This window comes from Pangasianodon hypophthalmus, chromosome 5 (genome assembly GCF_027358585.1).
Source record: "Pangasianodon hypophthalmus isolate fPanHyp1 chromosome 5, fPanHyp1.pri, whole genome shotgun sequence".
Lineage (NCBI taxonomy): Eukaryota > Metazoa > Chordata > Actinopteri > Siluriformes > Pangasiidae > Pangasianodon > Pangasianodon hypophthalmus.
The window spans coordinates 8,006,572-8,022,829 of record NC_069714.1 but is presented as its reverse complement, the minus strand read 5'-3'; the positions used below and the strand labels follow the sequence as shown (position 1 = coordinate 8,022,829).

Genomic DNA, 16,258 nt, shown 5'->3' with positions numbered 1-16,258 from the left:
ATTGGCCAAAGTGAGCATCCTACACTCTTAACAGAGGCATTTCAGTGACGGACTGATTGAACCAGCTGACTGTGGGCCAGAGAAGTTGTCAGAAAGACAGTCTTTGTTCCACAATTATGCCCCATGTTTAGCTGTACAAATGACTGTTATTTGCCATCAACTGCTCTGGAACCTTTTAAGCATCATACAGTTAATGTGACGCCAGTGTTATTGATGGAAATGACCAGCCAGGAAGATGTGGTTGTTGGGAAGGAAATAGGAGACAATAATGCAGTGCGTTACTTAGTTAATTCCAATAGTTGTTTTTTCCAAGAGGTTTCAGTATGCTTCCAAGAAAATGGTGCACAAGGTAGTGAATAAGAAAGCACCAATGAACATTATTTTCGTGCATTAGGAGGTTGTTTTTTTATTGTTCTATTGCACTCTTTTTTTTTTTTTTTTTGGTTTCCCAGGTAATAAGGAGAGCACCACTAGTCTGGTAAAACAGGGGATTTTGGAGCACAGGGAGGGTCCTTGGGGCCGGTGGAATACCTGCCATGTGGAGCTCACACCATGCGAGCTGCGGGTCTACAGCCTGGACAGCAGCGGGAACAGGCAGCTGTGTACAGCCCTGTCACTGTCTCACTGCCAGAGCGTGGGTGCGCCTCAGCCTCAGGATGGGCGCGTGCTACAGGCACTTTTCTTCAACAGCACTCGGTTGCAGCTCCGTGCTCCCTGCCAGTGGGAGGCTCTGGAGTGGCGCCGACTCCTTTGGGAGCGTGTCCTGGTTGCCCGTCCAACTCATCGTCAGGGCGAACAGTTGTCTGCTGCTTCTACAAATGAACTGGATCCCAATGTGGTCCCTTTGCCAACCTCCCGTCCACTAGTTCGTCCCAAGGCCCTGCCTCTATTCACCCAGCACTGTGCTGATGTGCTGAAAGTAGGCCTCTTGTACCAACTCAGTGACCTCAACAACTGGAGCGCCTTCACCTTTGTGCTCAGCCGCACCCAACTGCAGGCCTTCCAAACCGAGGGCCGAGGGCCGGTGTGCGAGCCCGTGCTGCGGTACTCTCTTGCCTCCTGCTTGGCTGTGCAGCGGGATGAGGCTGACGGAGGAGTCTGCGCCCACTTCCAGGCCATCTTCTCGGATGAAGTGTTGCGTCTGCGTGCTGAGAGTGAACCCCAGGCCCAGGACTGGGTGGAGGCCCTGCGCACAGCTGTGGCTGCCCAGAGACCTCAAGGGGAGAGCAGCCGTATAGCGCCATCTGGAGTGCTAATGAGGAGCAGACCAGCACGGGAACGTCGCCAAAGGGAGGCCCAGAGAGCCAAGCGCCAATCTGTTACAACAAGCTTTCTGAGCATTCTCACTTGTTTGGCTGTAGAAAAAGGCCTGACTGCTCAAAGCTTCAGATGTGCAGGTAAGTACCATATTTTCACACCGTTAAAAAAATTCTCTCTGCTCTTATATATTTTTTTAAAATCCCAAATACCCCTGAATGAATATATTTGTCTTGCTTGTCAACCAGTTCTAAATGAATAGTATAAGTTATGTTTGCATATTATTGTCTCTTTGAGTCCTCATGTTGACCACCATAGTTCTATGGTGAGTTTACACCATAGAAATGTCACATAGAAACCATAGATTGGTGTCTGTGTGACATTTCTATGACCATGACCTGGGCATTTGTAATTTTCCTAACTAAAAAAATGCAGTTTGGTGTCAGCTATTCATTTGCCCCATTAAGTGTTATAGCGACTTGTTGTGATTTTACTTCTACTTCTAAGTGGTAATGTGCTCCAGAGATTTTCCATTGTTTCACCCAATGAGATCACCAAGCATCCTGCTCCTCAACTTTGGTTAACCAAGACCACACAAAATCATTTTCTGTTACTCAAACAAACAAGCATCCGTCTCACAAAAAGCCAGTGGTGAATCCTCAGCACTGGTCTGTAATTTGGAAATGGGCACTATCCCCTGACTCCATGTGCTCTTTGTTTTTGTTTATGTTTTGCTTCATGACAACATGGTATTATTCATAGTCATATGCAGTATGTCTGTGGTGGTGGTGGTTTGCTTTGTTGTGGCAGCTTCAGAAGTTTAGGTAGACAACATGGTTTACAGGCAGGTTTTTTTGAACTTGGTATTTTTGTTTCAAAGTAGTAATTTATAGATATTGAGATTGAAATGTTGAGTAGTGAGACTTTTTCAGTATCAGTCATTTTCAATGTATGGTTTGTGTAAGTTAGTATCTTGAACTGTATCTTGAGCTAAAATTCCACCTTGAGAAAAAACTGTGAATGAGTTTCCTTCCTCCTTGATTGGTACAACCAGTGGATCTGAAAGCATTATTATTATGGGGCCAAGCACTGAAGGTTATTCAAGGTGTTATTCTACCTTTTCTTCTTCTTCTTCTTATTATTTTTTTCCACTTCTTCTAACTTCTTCTGGCTAGGGTGTCTATGGCAGCCCTTAGAACGGCCTGGTACAAAGTTGTGTAATTTGGCACACTGGTTGGGGAGGGTCTAAGTAACATTCTGACCAAATATGACCAAGTGCTGCCAGCTCTCTAGCACCATCATTGGGTCAAATTTTGGCCTAATTTGGAAGTACGTTTATGGTCATAACTTATGAACTGTGAGTTCAAAATTTTTAAAGCCAGGCATCCCTTGGTTTCATGGGTCGAGACGAGTTCAACACACCCTATGACGTCAATTTCCGCCTTATTTTTCCACCATCTTGGATATTGTCAAAAACTGTTTTTTTTTTTTTTTTTTTTTTTTTTTTTTTTGGCTACTCCTCCTACAACTGTTGTCCAATCATCACCAAATTTGGAATACGTCATCTTCAGAGTAAGCCTCTCAAAAGTTACCAGAAGAATTTTGATTATTCCAAACGGTTTGCCTGTAATGGGCCAACGAATGTGATGGCGACGCTGCCAAACAACAAGTGAGGCTGTATCTCAGCAATGAATTTGCACACTGACACAAACCTTGGTAGGCATCTTCAGGACCATGACCTGAGGTTATGCAACACATTTCGTAATAGTGCCACCTACTGGTCAAAAGTTACAATAACATGCTAAAAAATGCTTACATCTAACTACCATTTTTGATACTCCTCCTCCAAAATTTGTCCAATCTTCACCAAATTTGGCTCACATTATATTGAGACCTGTATAAACTTGCACAAAGTGGGGGCCCAGACTGATGAGAACAAACATCAATACCATTTGTGCAACTAGACCTTTACTCCTACAGTCAGAGAATTCCACCACTGTCTGTGGTCAAAACATACATATCATGAGTGAAACTACACATCACTCTTGAATCCCTTTGCCTAAATTTATGGCTCTGCTTTCCTGTAATTGCTTAGGCAACAATTGTAGTGTGTCTGTGAATGTGTGGCTCACCGAGTCTGGGTACTTGGCCCCCGAAAATGCTGCTTGCAGCTTTTATTTTTATTATTATTTTTATTATTATTATTATTATTATTACACATGGGAAGCAGACACTTAAAAGTAACTGGATAAAATCAGTTAACAATTGAGTTGTTTCATTCAGACCAAGCAAACTGATTTTTACAGTTAGAGGTGTTTATTCCGGATCAGAGGAACTGGATAAAATTCTATTCTTTCACTGATATTCCCTCTTATGAATGTTTTCTCCTCAAAGGTCCTTTGCTTCTCCTTTGCCTTGTACCTTTCGTTGTTTCATCATCATTCATTCATTTTCAGTAACTTCTTTATCCTACTCAGGGTCATGGTGAGTCCAGAGCTTATCCCGGGAACACTGGGCACAAAGGTGGGAACAAACCCAGGGTTGCATGCCAGTCCATCGCTTGGCATGATGCACACACATTCACATGCTCATTCACAACTTGGGGCAATTTAGTTTAGCCAACATGCAAGCAGGGTCATTTTTAGATCTTGTGTTTTCTCTTTTCTGTTTTGGAATGTGTGATAACTATTATCATTCTTTCACTTTGAAAAAGGTTTTGCAGATGAAGGTGCCAGCTTTGCTTACAAAATCTATTTTCTTACTTCTCCCTCTCACCAAACCTTCACTGCCCATTTTCCACCACTGCATACAATTTTCATTTTTCTTTTTCCACCTCCACCCATTGTCTTTCTTTGACTGTCTCCATCTCGCCTGCTTTCTTTCTTTCAAATGGGAACCAGTTTCCTTTGACTTTTTTTTTCAGTCACTCTGGAAGGGCAGTCAGGGGACCTGCAGTTGTTTTACACTTTAATCACTTTTCCCTAAACAAATATCCCCAGCCTCCCAGGACATGTCAGAAGGATTAGCTGGGGAGTTGCCTTTGGAGGGTTGAGAGGAAGGAGGCTGCAGTGGGAGAGCATGGGGAAGCTGCTGTTTCAGCTTGGGCATGCAGGACAATGGACCCAGTGAGGGGTTGGGGGAGGGAATAAAAGGTAGTGATGGTGTTTCTCTAATAGGAGGAGGGTCTTGAGTTTCGTCTTATTACTGTTGCATTCTATGTGCTGTCTTTGGCTTTGATTGAGCACCATTTTCCCCCTTTGGCCTCTCTTTCCCTGGCTAACCCTCCCTGCCCCCAATTTGTTAGCACCCACAAAAGGTTGCTCTCACTGTCTCTGTTGCCACAGACTGGGGGTTCTTTATTTGCTTCAGTGGGACTTAAGGGTTTGAAAATACAATGGCAAAAATGCAACAAAACAAAACCTTCTCTGCCAAAGTGCTAGCAGGTCCTGTTGATAGAAAATAATGAGGCAAGGTGGTGCTTTTTATTCTACTCCCTGTCATATTTATTTCTGTGAAGATTAAAACATATTTAAAACTACACAAATCCTGTATTAGTAAATCACAGTAATTCACAGACATCAGCCAAGCTCGAATTGGTGGGAGTTTTTAAAATGCATGCCTCATACACCAAGTACATTCTGTTATCCCGCCTGAAAGAAGTACAGCCAAAGACTCATCCCCAAATTTACATTGCAGCCACAGGTATCAAGAAGAAACCTTCTCTCTTGTCTTGGAGTTAGATATCAACATGACTCCACAAGCCTGCGCAAGCAGCACATTGACCAATCATAACACAGAGAAGGTTTTCCCATTCACCAATGCTTTGTGTTTTAGTTGGATGTCCAGTGTTGGCCCACTAGCTCACTACAAGCTCTTGTTTTGCTCTTTCACCCAGTACACTCAGTAACCTTAAACAGTCACATTGATGTGCACAGTGGTTTTTATTCTCGTAACGCTTTGTAATGCTGAAGAGATGATGATAACATTGGCAGATAATTGCATCCTCAGGTTTGGGCTGTGTCCTAAACCATATACTACTGTCAGTACACCAGTGGTGTCATTGTTATATAGGCATCATATTTAGTGCATAGAATGTGGTCTAGAGTGCAGAGTAAAAAATAAATATGTATTCCTTGCCTCTTTTAGCCATCATACTAATCTGTATGGTTGAGAACAGCGCAACACAACACACACAACACACTCAACCCACTTTTTCTACCAGAGAGGCTGAATTTTTCCAGCAGCTTTAAGATGCATGTCTTTGTCCACATTATCACTATACTCAACTATTTACTTGGCATCTTAAAATGTAGTCTATCCATCCATCCATCAGACAAAATGGCTTGAATTCTGGAAGTCTCTTTAGTGTAGTGTAATCAAGGCACGTGTGTGGATTTGGCGCATTAGGATCTTCAAAAAAAAAAAAAAAAAGACAGCACCTTTCAAGTTCACTTTAAATGCATTAGCATAACACAGTGGTCACGGTTCTAACACATTAGGCTTGATACTCCAAGATGTTTCTAAATATGTTATGCTGGTATGAATTCCGACTCAAACAGGCTGACCATTAGGTGATGTCATGATTCTTTATTTATAGTAAATATTGGTGGTGTCTACAGTGTATTAGGGTGTTTACAGCCGCGAAGCCTGTCTTGGGTCGCCAAACAGACCAGTTCAATCCCACATCTAGTAACAAGCTGTGTATGTGTTGGACGATCTATATTCAATCTATATTCAAATCTTTATGAAAGAATAGTAACAGAACTTTGAAGCACACTCTCACCTCCACACATTTCCCTTCCTCCAGTTTGCTTGAACCCTATCTTTCTGTTCGAGCTTTTCACACAACCCCGAAGAAGGACCCTGTAGAGGGATACAAGGCCGGCAGATCAAATGGGAAGGTTACAGCTGTTGATGGGACAATAGAAGCGAGCCTCGGAGCTGGAGTGAGGCGCAGGGTCAGGTGGGGGCTTAGCGACTACTGTTTACATCAAAAAGATGGTCAGCGCATCTCTCTTAGCCACACACACACTCGCAGAGATGCAAACACACCACACACGCACAACCTCATGCTCACCCCATCATGCACATCTTTTTTTGGAGTGGGTGTCAGCTTGAATAAAGGACATCAAAGCAGCAGCTCGGGTGTCTTTACTCTTGTGTTGCGGCAAAGCACCACCCCCACCTGACTGCTTCTTCGGCATGCTCCCATAGAGCTTGCTTAAAAGCGTCAAAAGCGGGAAACTTGGTGGAAAAGGGGAACAGAGTGACCCTCTCTCCACCAAGCACTGTGCACCTCCTGTAGAACAGACATGCCTATTCCACCAGAAACTTCACAAGCCATTGTGAAGGAGGCACCTAGAAGTGCCCTTGATTTTTTTTTTTTTTTTTCCCTGCCCAAACAGCCGCCATTTCAGGGTTGTGCTGTATAGTCGTGAAGTAAGCACATCAAACACATCACTTTCCCACACTCCTAGATTTGCCCTAGCTATTTTGCATGTGTCTTTTCTCTGTTTGTCTGAGGAACATTTTTGAAGGTGGCATCAGGGCTGTTTGATGATTTTGCTCATAATTCCACTTAAAAAAAGATGTGCTGTGCTGTACATACAAAGTTGTATTTTGTTGGTTATGCATTTATATGATTTATATGCAAGCTCATGAAGGACTGTACTTTGTATACGTTGCGCTTACGCTAGGATGCTGAGGTTGTGGTACCTCCGTGGCCAGTTTCTTCCCAGAAGTGACACAGATTCTGGGCACCAAATCTCCCTTCTTGGACTCATGTCCATAATGGACATTGGGGAAGCTGAAAAACATTTGAGAACACAATCTGCAGCACTGTGTCTGTTCTGGGATACGGGCGAAAACACTGGCTTAATAAACTGTACTCACTGACAGTTGGGATTGAGGATGTTTAATTAAAGAAGCCAAACTCATGTGATTTGTAGCCTGTGAAGCTTCCTGAAGCCCCATGATTTGCTTTTATGGCTGTCCATTTGAGTTTGGAAGAGCAGTCCTGTCATTACTGTTTTACTCTCCTCTGTGACACACTGTCAGTTTTGGATTTGTTTTTGCCTGTTGCATAAAAGCACAACTGAACATTCTTAAAGCGTATGCCTTACGCAAAAGCTTTCTTAATAATAGTTTTCCCAACAAGTGAATGTGAAGTGAGTGGTACAGTGATTTGCTATTTTCAGAGTAGGGTGGTATTTGCGGGTTCATGCTGCACATGTACACTGATTACAGGGCAGCCATGACACACGACACCCTGCTGCGTGGTCTGTGGCTCAGTGCTACGATCAGGCTCCCATCAGCGGTGAAGCAAAAGGAGGGGGACACCAGCTCGGCCTTTTTATAGTCTGGGGTCCCTGCCCCTGAAAACCTCAGGTTTACATTGGCAGCAAAGGTCCGTACATGATGCCTGATTTCAAGCCCAGCTAGAACAACCCATTACATATTGGTTTAGGGACGGGTAGGAATGGAAGATCTTTCAGCGGGGAACAGTAGAGGAAAGTACATTTTCAAGTGAGCTGTTTGAGCTCAGGCTATTTTTGATGGAATGTGTATGTTTAAAATAACAGTCTACTTACTGGAAATGGTTTGTAGTTATAGAGTGTTATGTGTGTTTATGTATAAGTTTGTGTGTGTGTGTGTGTGTGTGTGTATAATGAAGAAACAAATTGTGTGGGCTGAACTTGCACCAAAATATGACAACATGAACAATTGCTGAACTGTTGTCCAGTCAGTGTTAATACTTTAGGACTGATTTTAGTAGAGATTTAAAACAGAATATATGCATAATATTATCTGTAGAGTGTAGTGGAATTTCAACATTTGTAAGGAAATTAGGTAAAGCATGACAGGGTTGGAGTTATAGGGAAATAATTTAATAATTAACAGCAGGGTGGTGCCGTTACTACCCAGAATATTTTCCAATAACAGCGAGTGTTTTATTTTTTATACCACAACAATTTGTTGAGATTATATTTTCTTGTTAATTATAGAACAAAATGTTCTTTTTATCTATTTATATTTACATTTGTGGGACGTCTACAAAACAAGTGCATTCTTGTCATCACTTACATTCTAACACCTACAAACAGTAGTTCCCTCAGCAGTCATGTTTTTTTTTCCCTCTTGAAGTTAATAAGACAAAAAATTAAGCTTGTCCTCTTCCTGAGAAACAGCCAAGCCCTCCTTCCTCAAAACTACCTCTGACTGCTACAAAGACTCTTTCCAAAACTGCTAATTGAATGTCTCCTAACAGAAAGCTCCACCATTTCAATGATTTTTTACATATGTTTTTATGTTCATCTAAACCTGTAAATTGCCTTGAAGATGGAATTACTGTCTGAGCCTTGCTGTTGAAAAAAAAAAAAATAAATTAACACCTGACCACTCAGAACTGAGACTTCAGTAGTGCCCTTGTATGATGCAAAAATATTTCGAGATATGTTAAACGAACAAGGTTCCCGTCTTGCAGTAAAGTGTGTCTTACTGCTGCATCATACCCCTTTTTCTTACACAACAACCTACATGTGACGATCATAACAATAACACACTAATCAGTGAATTGTTTTCTCTTTGTTCACTGGCTCCTCCTTGGGAAGATTCAGGAGTCCTTCCCTTTTCGGAGACTGTTTTCCACCTTGTTTTTGTTCCTCCATATCTTATCTACCATCTCTCTCTCTTTCCCTGTCTGTGAAGTAGGCTAACGACACCATGCTTCATTGAGAATAGTGCTCTTCCATGTTCGTCTGCATACCCTGACTGTCCATTCTTTTCATTCTCTCTTCCTTTCTTCTTCCACGCTGTCCCAAAGTCGTATCTCCCAGATGGATTGGATAAGGGACACCTGCCAAGCTTACAATGACCTATTTTGGTTTTTCATGATAAATCTCTTACTTGAAGGTCCCAAATGTTTGAAAAAAACATGGGCAAGAAAGAAGTGTGAAAGACAAAGCATCACATACTTTGGCTGATATCAGTTTTATTGAATAGGACTTCAGTCTTCATGGTGGTTGTATTTGACACTGTTTGGCATTCAGTTAGCTTTTATTGTGGCTATACAATTTGTGGGTTTTGCTTTTTATCAGTGATGAAGTGATTTTGAAAGACTCAAAGCTCGTTTTATCTTTGGTTTTTCGGAAACACAGTACAATTGCTAACCTCTGTCTGACCAAGGTACACACTATAAACTTGGACATATTAACAGAAAAACTCCTAATCTGTCTAATATTAACCATGGTCAACCATGGTCAATGATTATCAGGAGGAGACATGCTCATTAGTGGTCTTTATCTCGTTTGACAACTTTGGCCTCTGTGCAATGTTGCAATAGCTAATAAGCTAGTTAATCTCTTGTATTTGTGTATCTGTATATCTCTGTGTTGTGGGTTACCCTCAGTGCTGTTTTTTCCCCCTACAGGATGTCAGAGACCAGTGGGTTTGTCACGAGGCAAGGCCAAGGTTTGCTGCTACAGTGGATGGTACTATTGCCAGAGCTGCCACCAGGACAACCTCTTCCTTATTCCTGCTCGACTGCTGCATAACTGGGACACAAGCAAACACAAGGTGCCTGCAGTTCTGAAATTACACACTCGGGTAAATTATAATGCAGTGACGCATTATATGCCGAGAGGATTTCAGTCCATTCTTTGCAGAATACTACAGTTAGTATCCCTGTGTGGTTTTGTTTTCACCAAGTGCTGCACAGAGGAAGGTTCAGAGAGATTAACTTGACAAGGTCTGCATAACTTCTGAAGAAGCATGTGCAGACTTTCTTGTCCCAGACTGTTGTCAGAGCTGTATAATATGGTTACAAGCCTTGGAGACAACTGAATTGGTTGAAAAAAATCAAATAAATTCATTAAAACAAAAAAAGTAGGTGTACACAAGGGATACATCTATACCATTCTTTTCAGACAGAGTACATGTATGACTGAGTACATGTTTTTGGTACTTTGATACAGATGCTGATTGAGTAACCTAATTAGTATTAATCAGAGACATCACATTTTATTTAGTTCTGTTTATGTTTCCCTGGTTGACATAGTGTTCATGAGAAGTGCACATGCATGTTCATGCATTTAGAGTACTATGTGAAAAGCACTTGTGTTTGTTTTCACTGCATCCGAAATGCTTTTTCTGTGTTTTCTGCAGCAGTAATTGTTGCCCTGTGCTGCAAGCAATGAATTCGTCATGCTGAGTTTTATGTTTAAGATCTTTTATTAGGTTCCTTTATATTGTAGGAAGATGCTGTATTTCCTCCTCTTTGATTGCTATCATTAATCGTGAAGTGCATCAAGATTGCTATAATTTTGTGTCCTCTGTTCATTAGCGTGACAGTGTATGCTAGGCTTACGTCTCACACACACCGCATTATTTACAAATACGAGTAAATGAACACGGTATCAGACTGGTCCCTGACACCAGTATAGGTATTGATGCAGGTAAAGTGTAAACTCAAACCAGTATCTTCACAGTACTTATTGTATATTATGTCATTTTGCAGTCGTTTTAGTAAACATAGATCAAATATTTCCTCTTTTCGATCAGGTATCCAAACAAGCTAAGGAGTTCTTGGAGTTTATATATGAGGAGCCCTTGCTGGATGTGCAGCAGTTGAACCCAGGCCTCTACGAACACTCTGAACCTCTAGCTGTTGTGCTAAAGTTGCGGCAGCAGCTCAAGTCTCTCAGGGCTTACTTATTCAGCTGCCGTGCCACAGTAGCCGAGGACCTACGCCGCAGGTGAGTGCACAGCAGAAAGTGTGTATTTCAGAAGGGCAGGGGAATGAGGTAGAATTTCCTTAGTGAAAGGATAAAATGTAGTGCCAGTGGGATACCAACATCACCACAGCTTGTCTCTACAGACACAAAACAATATGAGACATCATTCAAATTAGCATGCATGCACAAGTACGGACCATTAGTATCAGCACGGCGTGAAACACAGAAGGTACATGTGAGGAAGAGAGAGCTGGAATTATTGAGCCTAAGTGGATTCCTAAGGTTGAGTGGAAATATAAAGGGACTATGTTTATGTGAAGGGCTCCTCACTAAAAGGCTTGTCTCTATGACAAATACGCTTTGCCCTCTTCAAGGTCATCCTCATGTATAGAGTACATGTGGTTGCACTTATCCATACACATATTCATGCTATGAAAGGCAAAACCTTGCACAACTCTATGATAAAATGTTACACAAGGCAGTGCTGCTGCTTCAGATTTAAATAATGAATGCAAGCAGCTCTTACTTAAAGAAGAAGGAATAGAAAGAACGGTGCTTGAAGCATTTAAAGCAAGGTTGTGGAAAAGAAGACTCGATGATGGTTGAATGTTTACCACTTTCAAAGACTTTTCAAAGAAAATTGTCCATTTTAGAGTCGGGACTTCCAAACCGGAGTCACAGCTTCTCTCTCTTCTTGTTGAGCAAATATGTCGGCTTGAATCATTGAATTATTGAACGAGCCTGTCCGCTTTTCGCATTCGGTCTTTTGAACTCCATGGTGGTGACCTAGGCTGTGGGCGCCTGTTTGAAGTACAGACGAGGTGCTCAACAAAGGGGGAGCTTGGTTTGGTCAAGCTAAGCATCTGTTGGAGGTCCACCTCTGCATCATCCCTCAGTTCTGGAGCTATCCCAGCTGTACCAGCAGGAGGTGACTTTATCTGGCCGGGGTGTTTACAGGCCACACTGGTGATGACCAAGGCTAGAGGCAGCGTTGAGGTCCAGTGTTTATGGCCAGGCTGTGCGCCGGCAACGGCTAATGCTCTGCATTTCTAAACAGTGTAGGATTGATGAAGGCAGTGGCACTAAAATATTACCCCCGCCATCCATCGCCTAGCCCAGACTCCCATCATGGCTCTGAAGAGGATGGAGAGTGTTTACACTGAGTAGTAGAGAGAGCGGAGAGAGCCGTCAGAGCGCACACCACAGAGTCTGATATAATGCACCTCCATGAGCATACGGGCACCCACACACAGGCATGTAGCATACTCTATACTATAAGAACACCAATTCCAGCTCACATATTAACTCTGATGCTTTTTATACATTTAGTTTATTTTATAAAATGAATGTAAATGCATACAAATGTTATTCATTTATCCTCTCATCTGTATACAGGGGTTGACAAATCCTAAATTCATTAGCTAGCCCACAAGTCAAAGCTACAATGTGCTTGCGTAGTCCTAGCCTAGCTAGCTAACTGTGGAACATACTATGGAAAATAGGGGAGTACTTGAATCACTGGGAGAAGCAGCTTTATGAAGCCATAGTCTCTTTATCCAGTTTTTCTCTATGAAATGTTTCACTGATAGAGATACAGTTTGTGTGCTGCACTGTATTGTACTGTATTTTGCTCAGTTTAGCTTTCATATTCCTTCATATTACTTATTCTGGTAGCATTGACTAGCATTATTTGTGTAATATGCCTAGTAAAAATTGTTCCTACCAACAGCTAAACTGCGTCCTCATGTTGCATGTGTAGTGCTGCTGGTTACAGGATTCAGAAAATAACATGTACACAGCATTGACATACTGAGAAATACATAAACCAGTGGTGGCATGTTACATTTAAACAAATATATAAAATGAAATGTTTTATTTGGACAAAATCAGTAGGAAGTAGAGTTTTTAGTTCTCATGGTTGTTGGATGAATGAGGTCTACTTACTACACACAACTGTGAATGAAAAACTGATACACACTTGGGCTAGTGATTTTTCCACCACTGATGGGCGCATGTTTTTAAGAGTGTGATCTTTTTCAGTATAGAGTCATTACGCTGGTCAAACACTGAGCATGTAGCAAATACCTTACCCAGAATCCCTCAGGCTTAGTGCTTTCTGACTAATAGTGATAGCAGCTCCTGCATTTGGACTCCTTCTGATCGCCAACAAGCCCTGTATCACCTGGATACCAATCACCAACAAACACTATAGCCCAGAGAATATATTTACTCTGTGGGTGAGAGAAAGAGAGATTGACTGGTGCCATGAGAGCACATATTTACACCCAAATAGAGATAGAGAGAATGAGAGACCCATTGGTGCTATGACTGACTGGTACGATTGTGGAGAACTATAAAGAACAAGAATAGCCTGTAATGATCCGAGTTTTTTGCATGCCTCATACTTTGTTTAAATAAAGTGATCCAGCCTAATCAGGGAAACAGTACTTGTCTGGGGATTAAGTTAGGATTTCATGTCTCATGTTGGATAATGGGACAGCTCATGCATTCTGTCAGTGTAGTATATTTCCTTTTTTTTAGTCTAGCTAGAAGAAGAATGAAGAATGTAATATCGTTCACCGTATCTCTTTTTTTTTTTTTTTTAATGTATCTTAGGCTTCCACTGATACCATCCTCATTGCTTGCTCATTATGCTACTGAATTAAGAGTATGTGTACAATCCATCATTCCTCAGCAAAGTAAAGTGCTAATATTCCATACTCACACATTCACACTCCCCATCCAAGAACCCTCCCCCCCTCCACCCCCCAGTGTGTGTCTTTTTGTGACTCCAGGTTAATTTCATGAACTTTATATCAAGTGTCTTTACTTCAGATATGCCTTCACTGCATATTATCTCACAGTAACAAACCGGCTTTCAGCCTCTCCATTTATCTTAGTAGTATTGCTCAGACTGCTGCCTTTCTCTCTTATGACCATTACACCTCCCCAAAACATAAAAGAGAAAATTCATCCTCATCTAAACAAACACTCCTTTCCTCCCTGTCTCAGTTTAGGCTGAGATTAGTTCAGTAATAGCAGCTGAGTCTAATGAGAACCGGACCAGAGCTCTGAATAAAGGCAAATGGACTGCTGCTTTGCTCCATTCCCATTAGCCATTAATTTACTGCTGCTTTTGTTACTAATGTCAGTCAGACATTATAGTCATAATAACCAGAACTTAAATGTGGACGTCCTCTCTTTATGGTGTATAATATACTCAGAGAGCAGTGATGGCATCCCACTGTAAGAAATGTGTGTAATTACCTAATGATTTATGGTCGGTTATATGATACCAAAGTTCAGTGTTATGTTGCAAAAACCCAGCAAAAGATATGTTACAATACCACTTAAACTCCAGCTGAATTGTCTGATTAGACTGATCTGAGAACTTTCCAGATGTTGTCATAATATTTGAATAGTAAGCTTTATTGCTCTACTACTTAAGCAGAACAATGCATAATATCACAAACCTGTGAAATCAGGATTGTTGAGTCCTGTATTTACCAACCTGCTGTTACTGGACTACCAACTTTACATTAAGAGGAGAGAAAATCTGGTGAAGTATGTGTAAACATGGGAAAATCATCTATTAATCAACTATTTATACTTTGTATTAGATATTATACCCATAAGTTCAGCATTAACCTAATGAGTAAGCAGTAACAAATTAAGGTTAATTGCTTAAAAAAAAAAAGTGTATAGAAGCCCATCAAATCTCTCTGTCTCTGAACACTCTCATACCTTTAACCACATGTATGCGCTCACTCTTGTTTCTGTATATGCATCCTCAGCTATTCCAACTTCCTCTCCCCACCATTTACACTAAATTACTCCCTTGCTGCTCGCATTTTGTCAGCCAGTCCCCTCTCTCATCCCATCCGTGTCATTAGGAGCCCTTTCGCGCGCGGCCAGCCAGCCCCTCCTCCACACACACACACACACACACAGTTTCTGCCATGAGTCCTCTCTTTTCCCCAACATCTGTACAGCAGCTTTGCTAATGACAGAGCTCAGCCGCAGAGTGGAAGCGGGGAGCTATTTACTGAGAGAAGCTTGAGATGCACCGAAAGGGCCTTACCGTCTCCCAGAGGACCCATGCTTAATCAGTCCAGTTACCCCGCCTCTTGAAGCAGAGAAGACCAGTATGCTCTGTTCTAGTAGACAGCTCTATAGCAGGAATACGCGTCTCCAAGGTGGGGGTGTGCTGCTAGATTACAGTCCTGAGTTCCCATCAGTGGCCAGTGCCACTTCATACAGGTGTGAGGGGATTGTCTGCACTGTTGGATGGATTCAGCTGAAAAAAGTCTTTTTTTTTTTTTTTTAAATTAAAAAAAAGAATAAATTGTCATCGTAGTGGGACCAAGAGTATAGTCATTGGTTAGCATGGATTTCCTTAACCTTATTTATTTAGTAGCCTACAGGATAAAAAAAAAGAATGGTCTACAGTGACATAGCTATATTACACCATAATTTTAAAAATTAAATATCAGAAGTTATCTTTGCAAGCATAGGGAGAGAATTTTAACAAGATTAGACAGTGAAAACCTTTTTAAAGAAATCCTATTTACAAAAATCCTTTATTTTGTGCTTCCCATAAAATGCACTCTGGTCTTTGTGTTCATAAATTCATTTCAAATATTACAAATGTTTTTCTTTTTCCAGCTGAGTGGTTAGCAGTGCGTAGCAGTGACAAGGTGCCAGGTTTTTCTGCTCATGCTTAATAGCTGTGTTCCTGATTAATACAGTCGAATACATGACAAAAAAGGATGCATGCAAGTTGGATCAAAATGCATTATAAGGGATGTGAGACGTTTGTGACTCACTGTAAATCATGATATGAACGCTTTAGTTGGTTGGCTGCCATTGAGCAATTTTTTTTTTTTGTTTGTTTGTTTGTTTTTTCCTCACACAGTGCCCATCCGCTTTCTCTCTTCCACCCAGTTGAACCTGCTCACTCACTTTACATGGCCCTGTCATTCACTCCCATCTCTCCATCCATCCATGTCTGTCTCATTTCATTTCTCCCTCTCATTCACCCATCATCTCTATTGACTGCCTTTATTCATCTCTCCCTCTCCTCCTCGCCCTCTCCCATCCCCTCTTTTTCCGGATGCCACTGTGGGCTCTTGATTTGTAATGTGAGCAGGCGTAGGCGAGTGATGGAGAGAGCGAACGAGGAGAGCAGAGTACGCTCAAGGGAGGAGAGGGGTGAAGAGGGCCATAACAGCCAACCAGACGGAGAAAGAGATAGAGGCTGACATTGAGAG

At 41.7% G+C, this 16,258-nt stretch overlaps 1 protein-coding gene across 1 annotated transcript in view; it reads left to right on the top strand.

Annotated features, from left to right (window-relative positions):
- Positions 1-16,258, top strand: part of plekhm3 (pleckstrin homology domain containing, family M, member 3) — a 36,845-nt gene that overhangs the window by 8,075 nt on the left and 12,512 nt on the right. Inside the window, exons 4-6 of the mRNA XM_026947192.3 lie at positions 453-1,397; positions 9,686-9,831; positions 10,816-11,009. Coding sequence (XP_026802993.1) covers positions 453-1,397; positions 9,686-9,831; positions 10,816-11,009 — 1,285 coding nt within the window. The remainder of the gene's footprint in view (positions 1-452; positions 1,398-9,685; positions 9,832-10,815; positions 11,010-16,258) is intronic.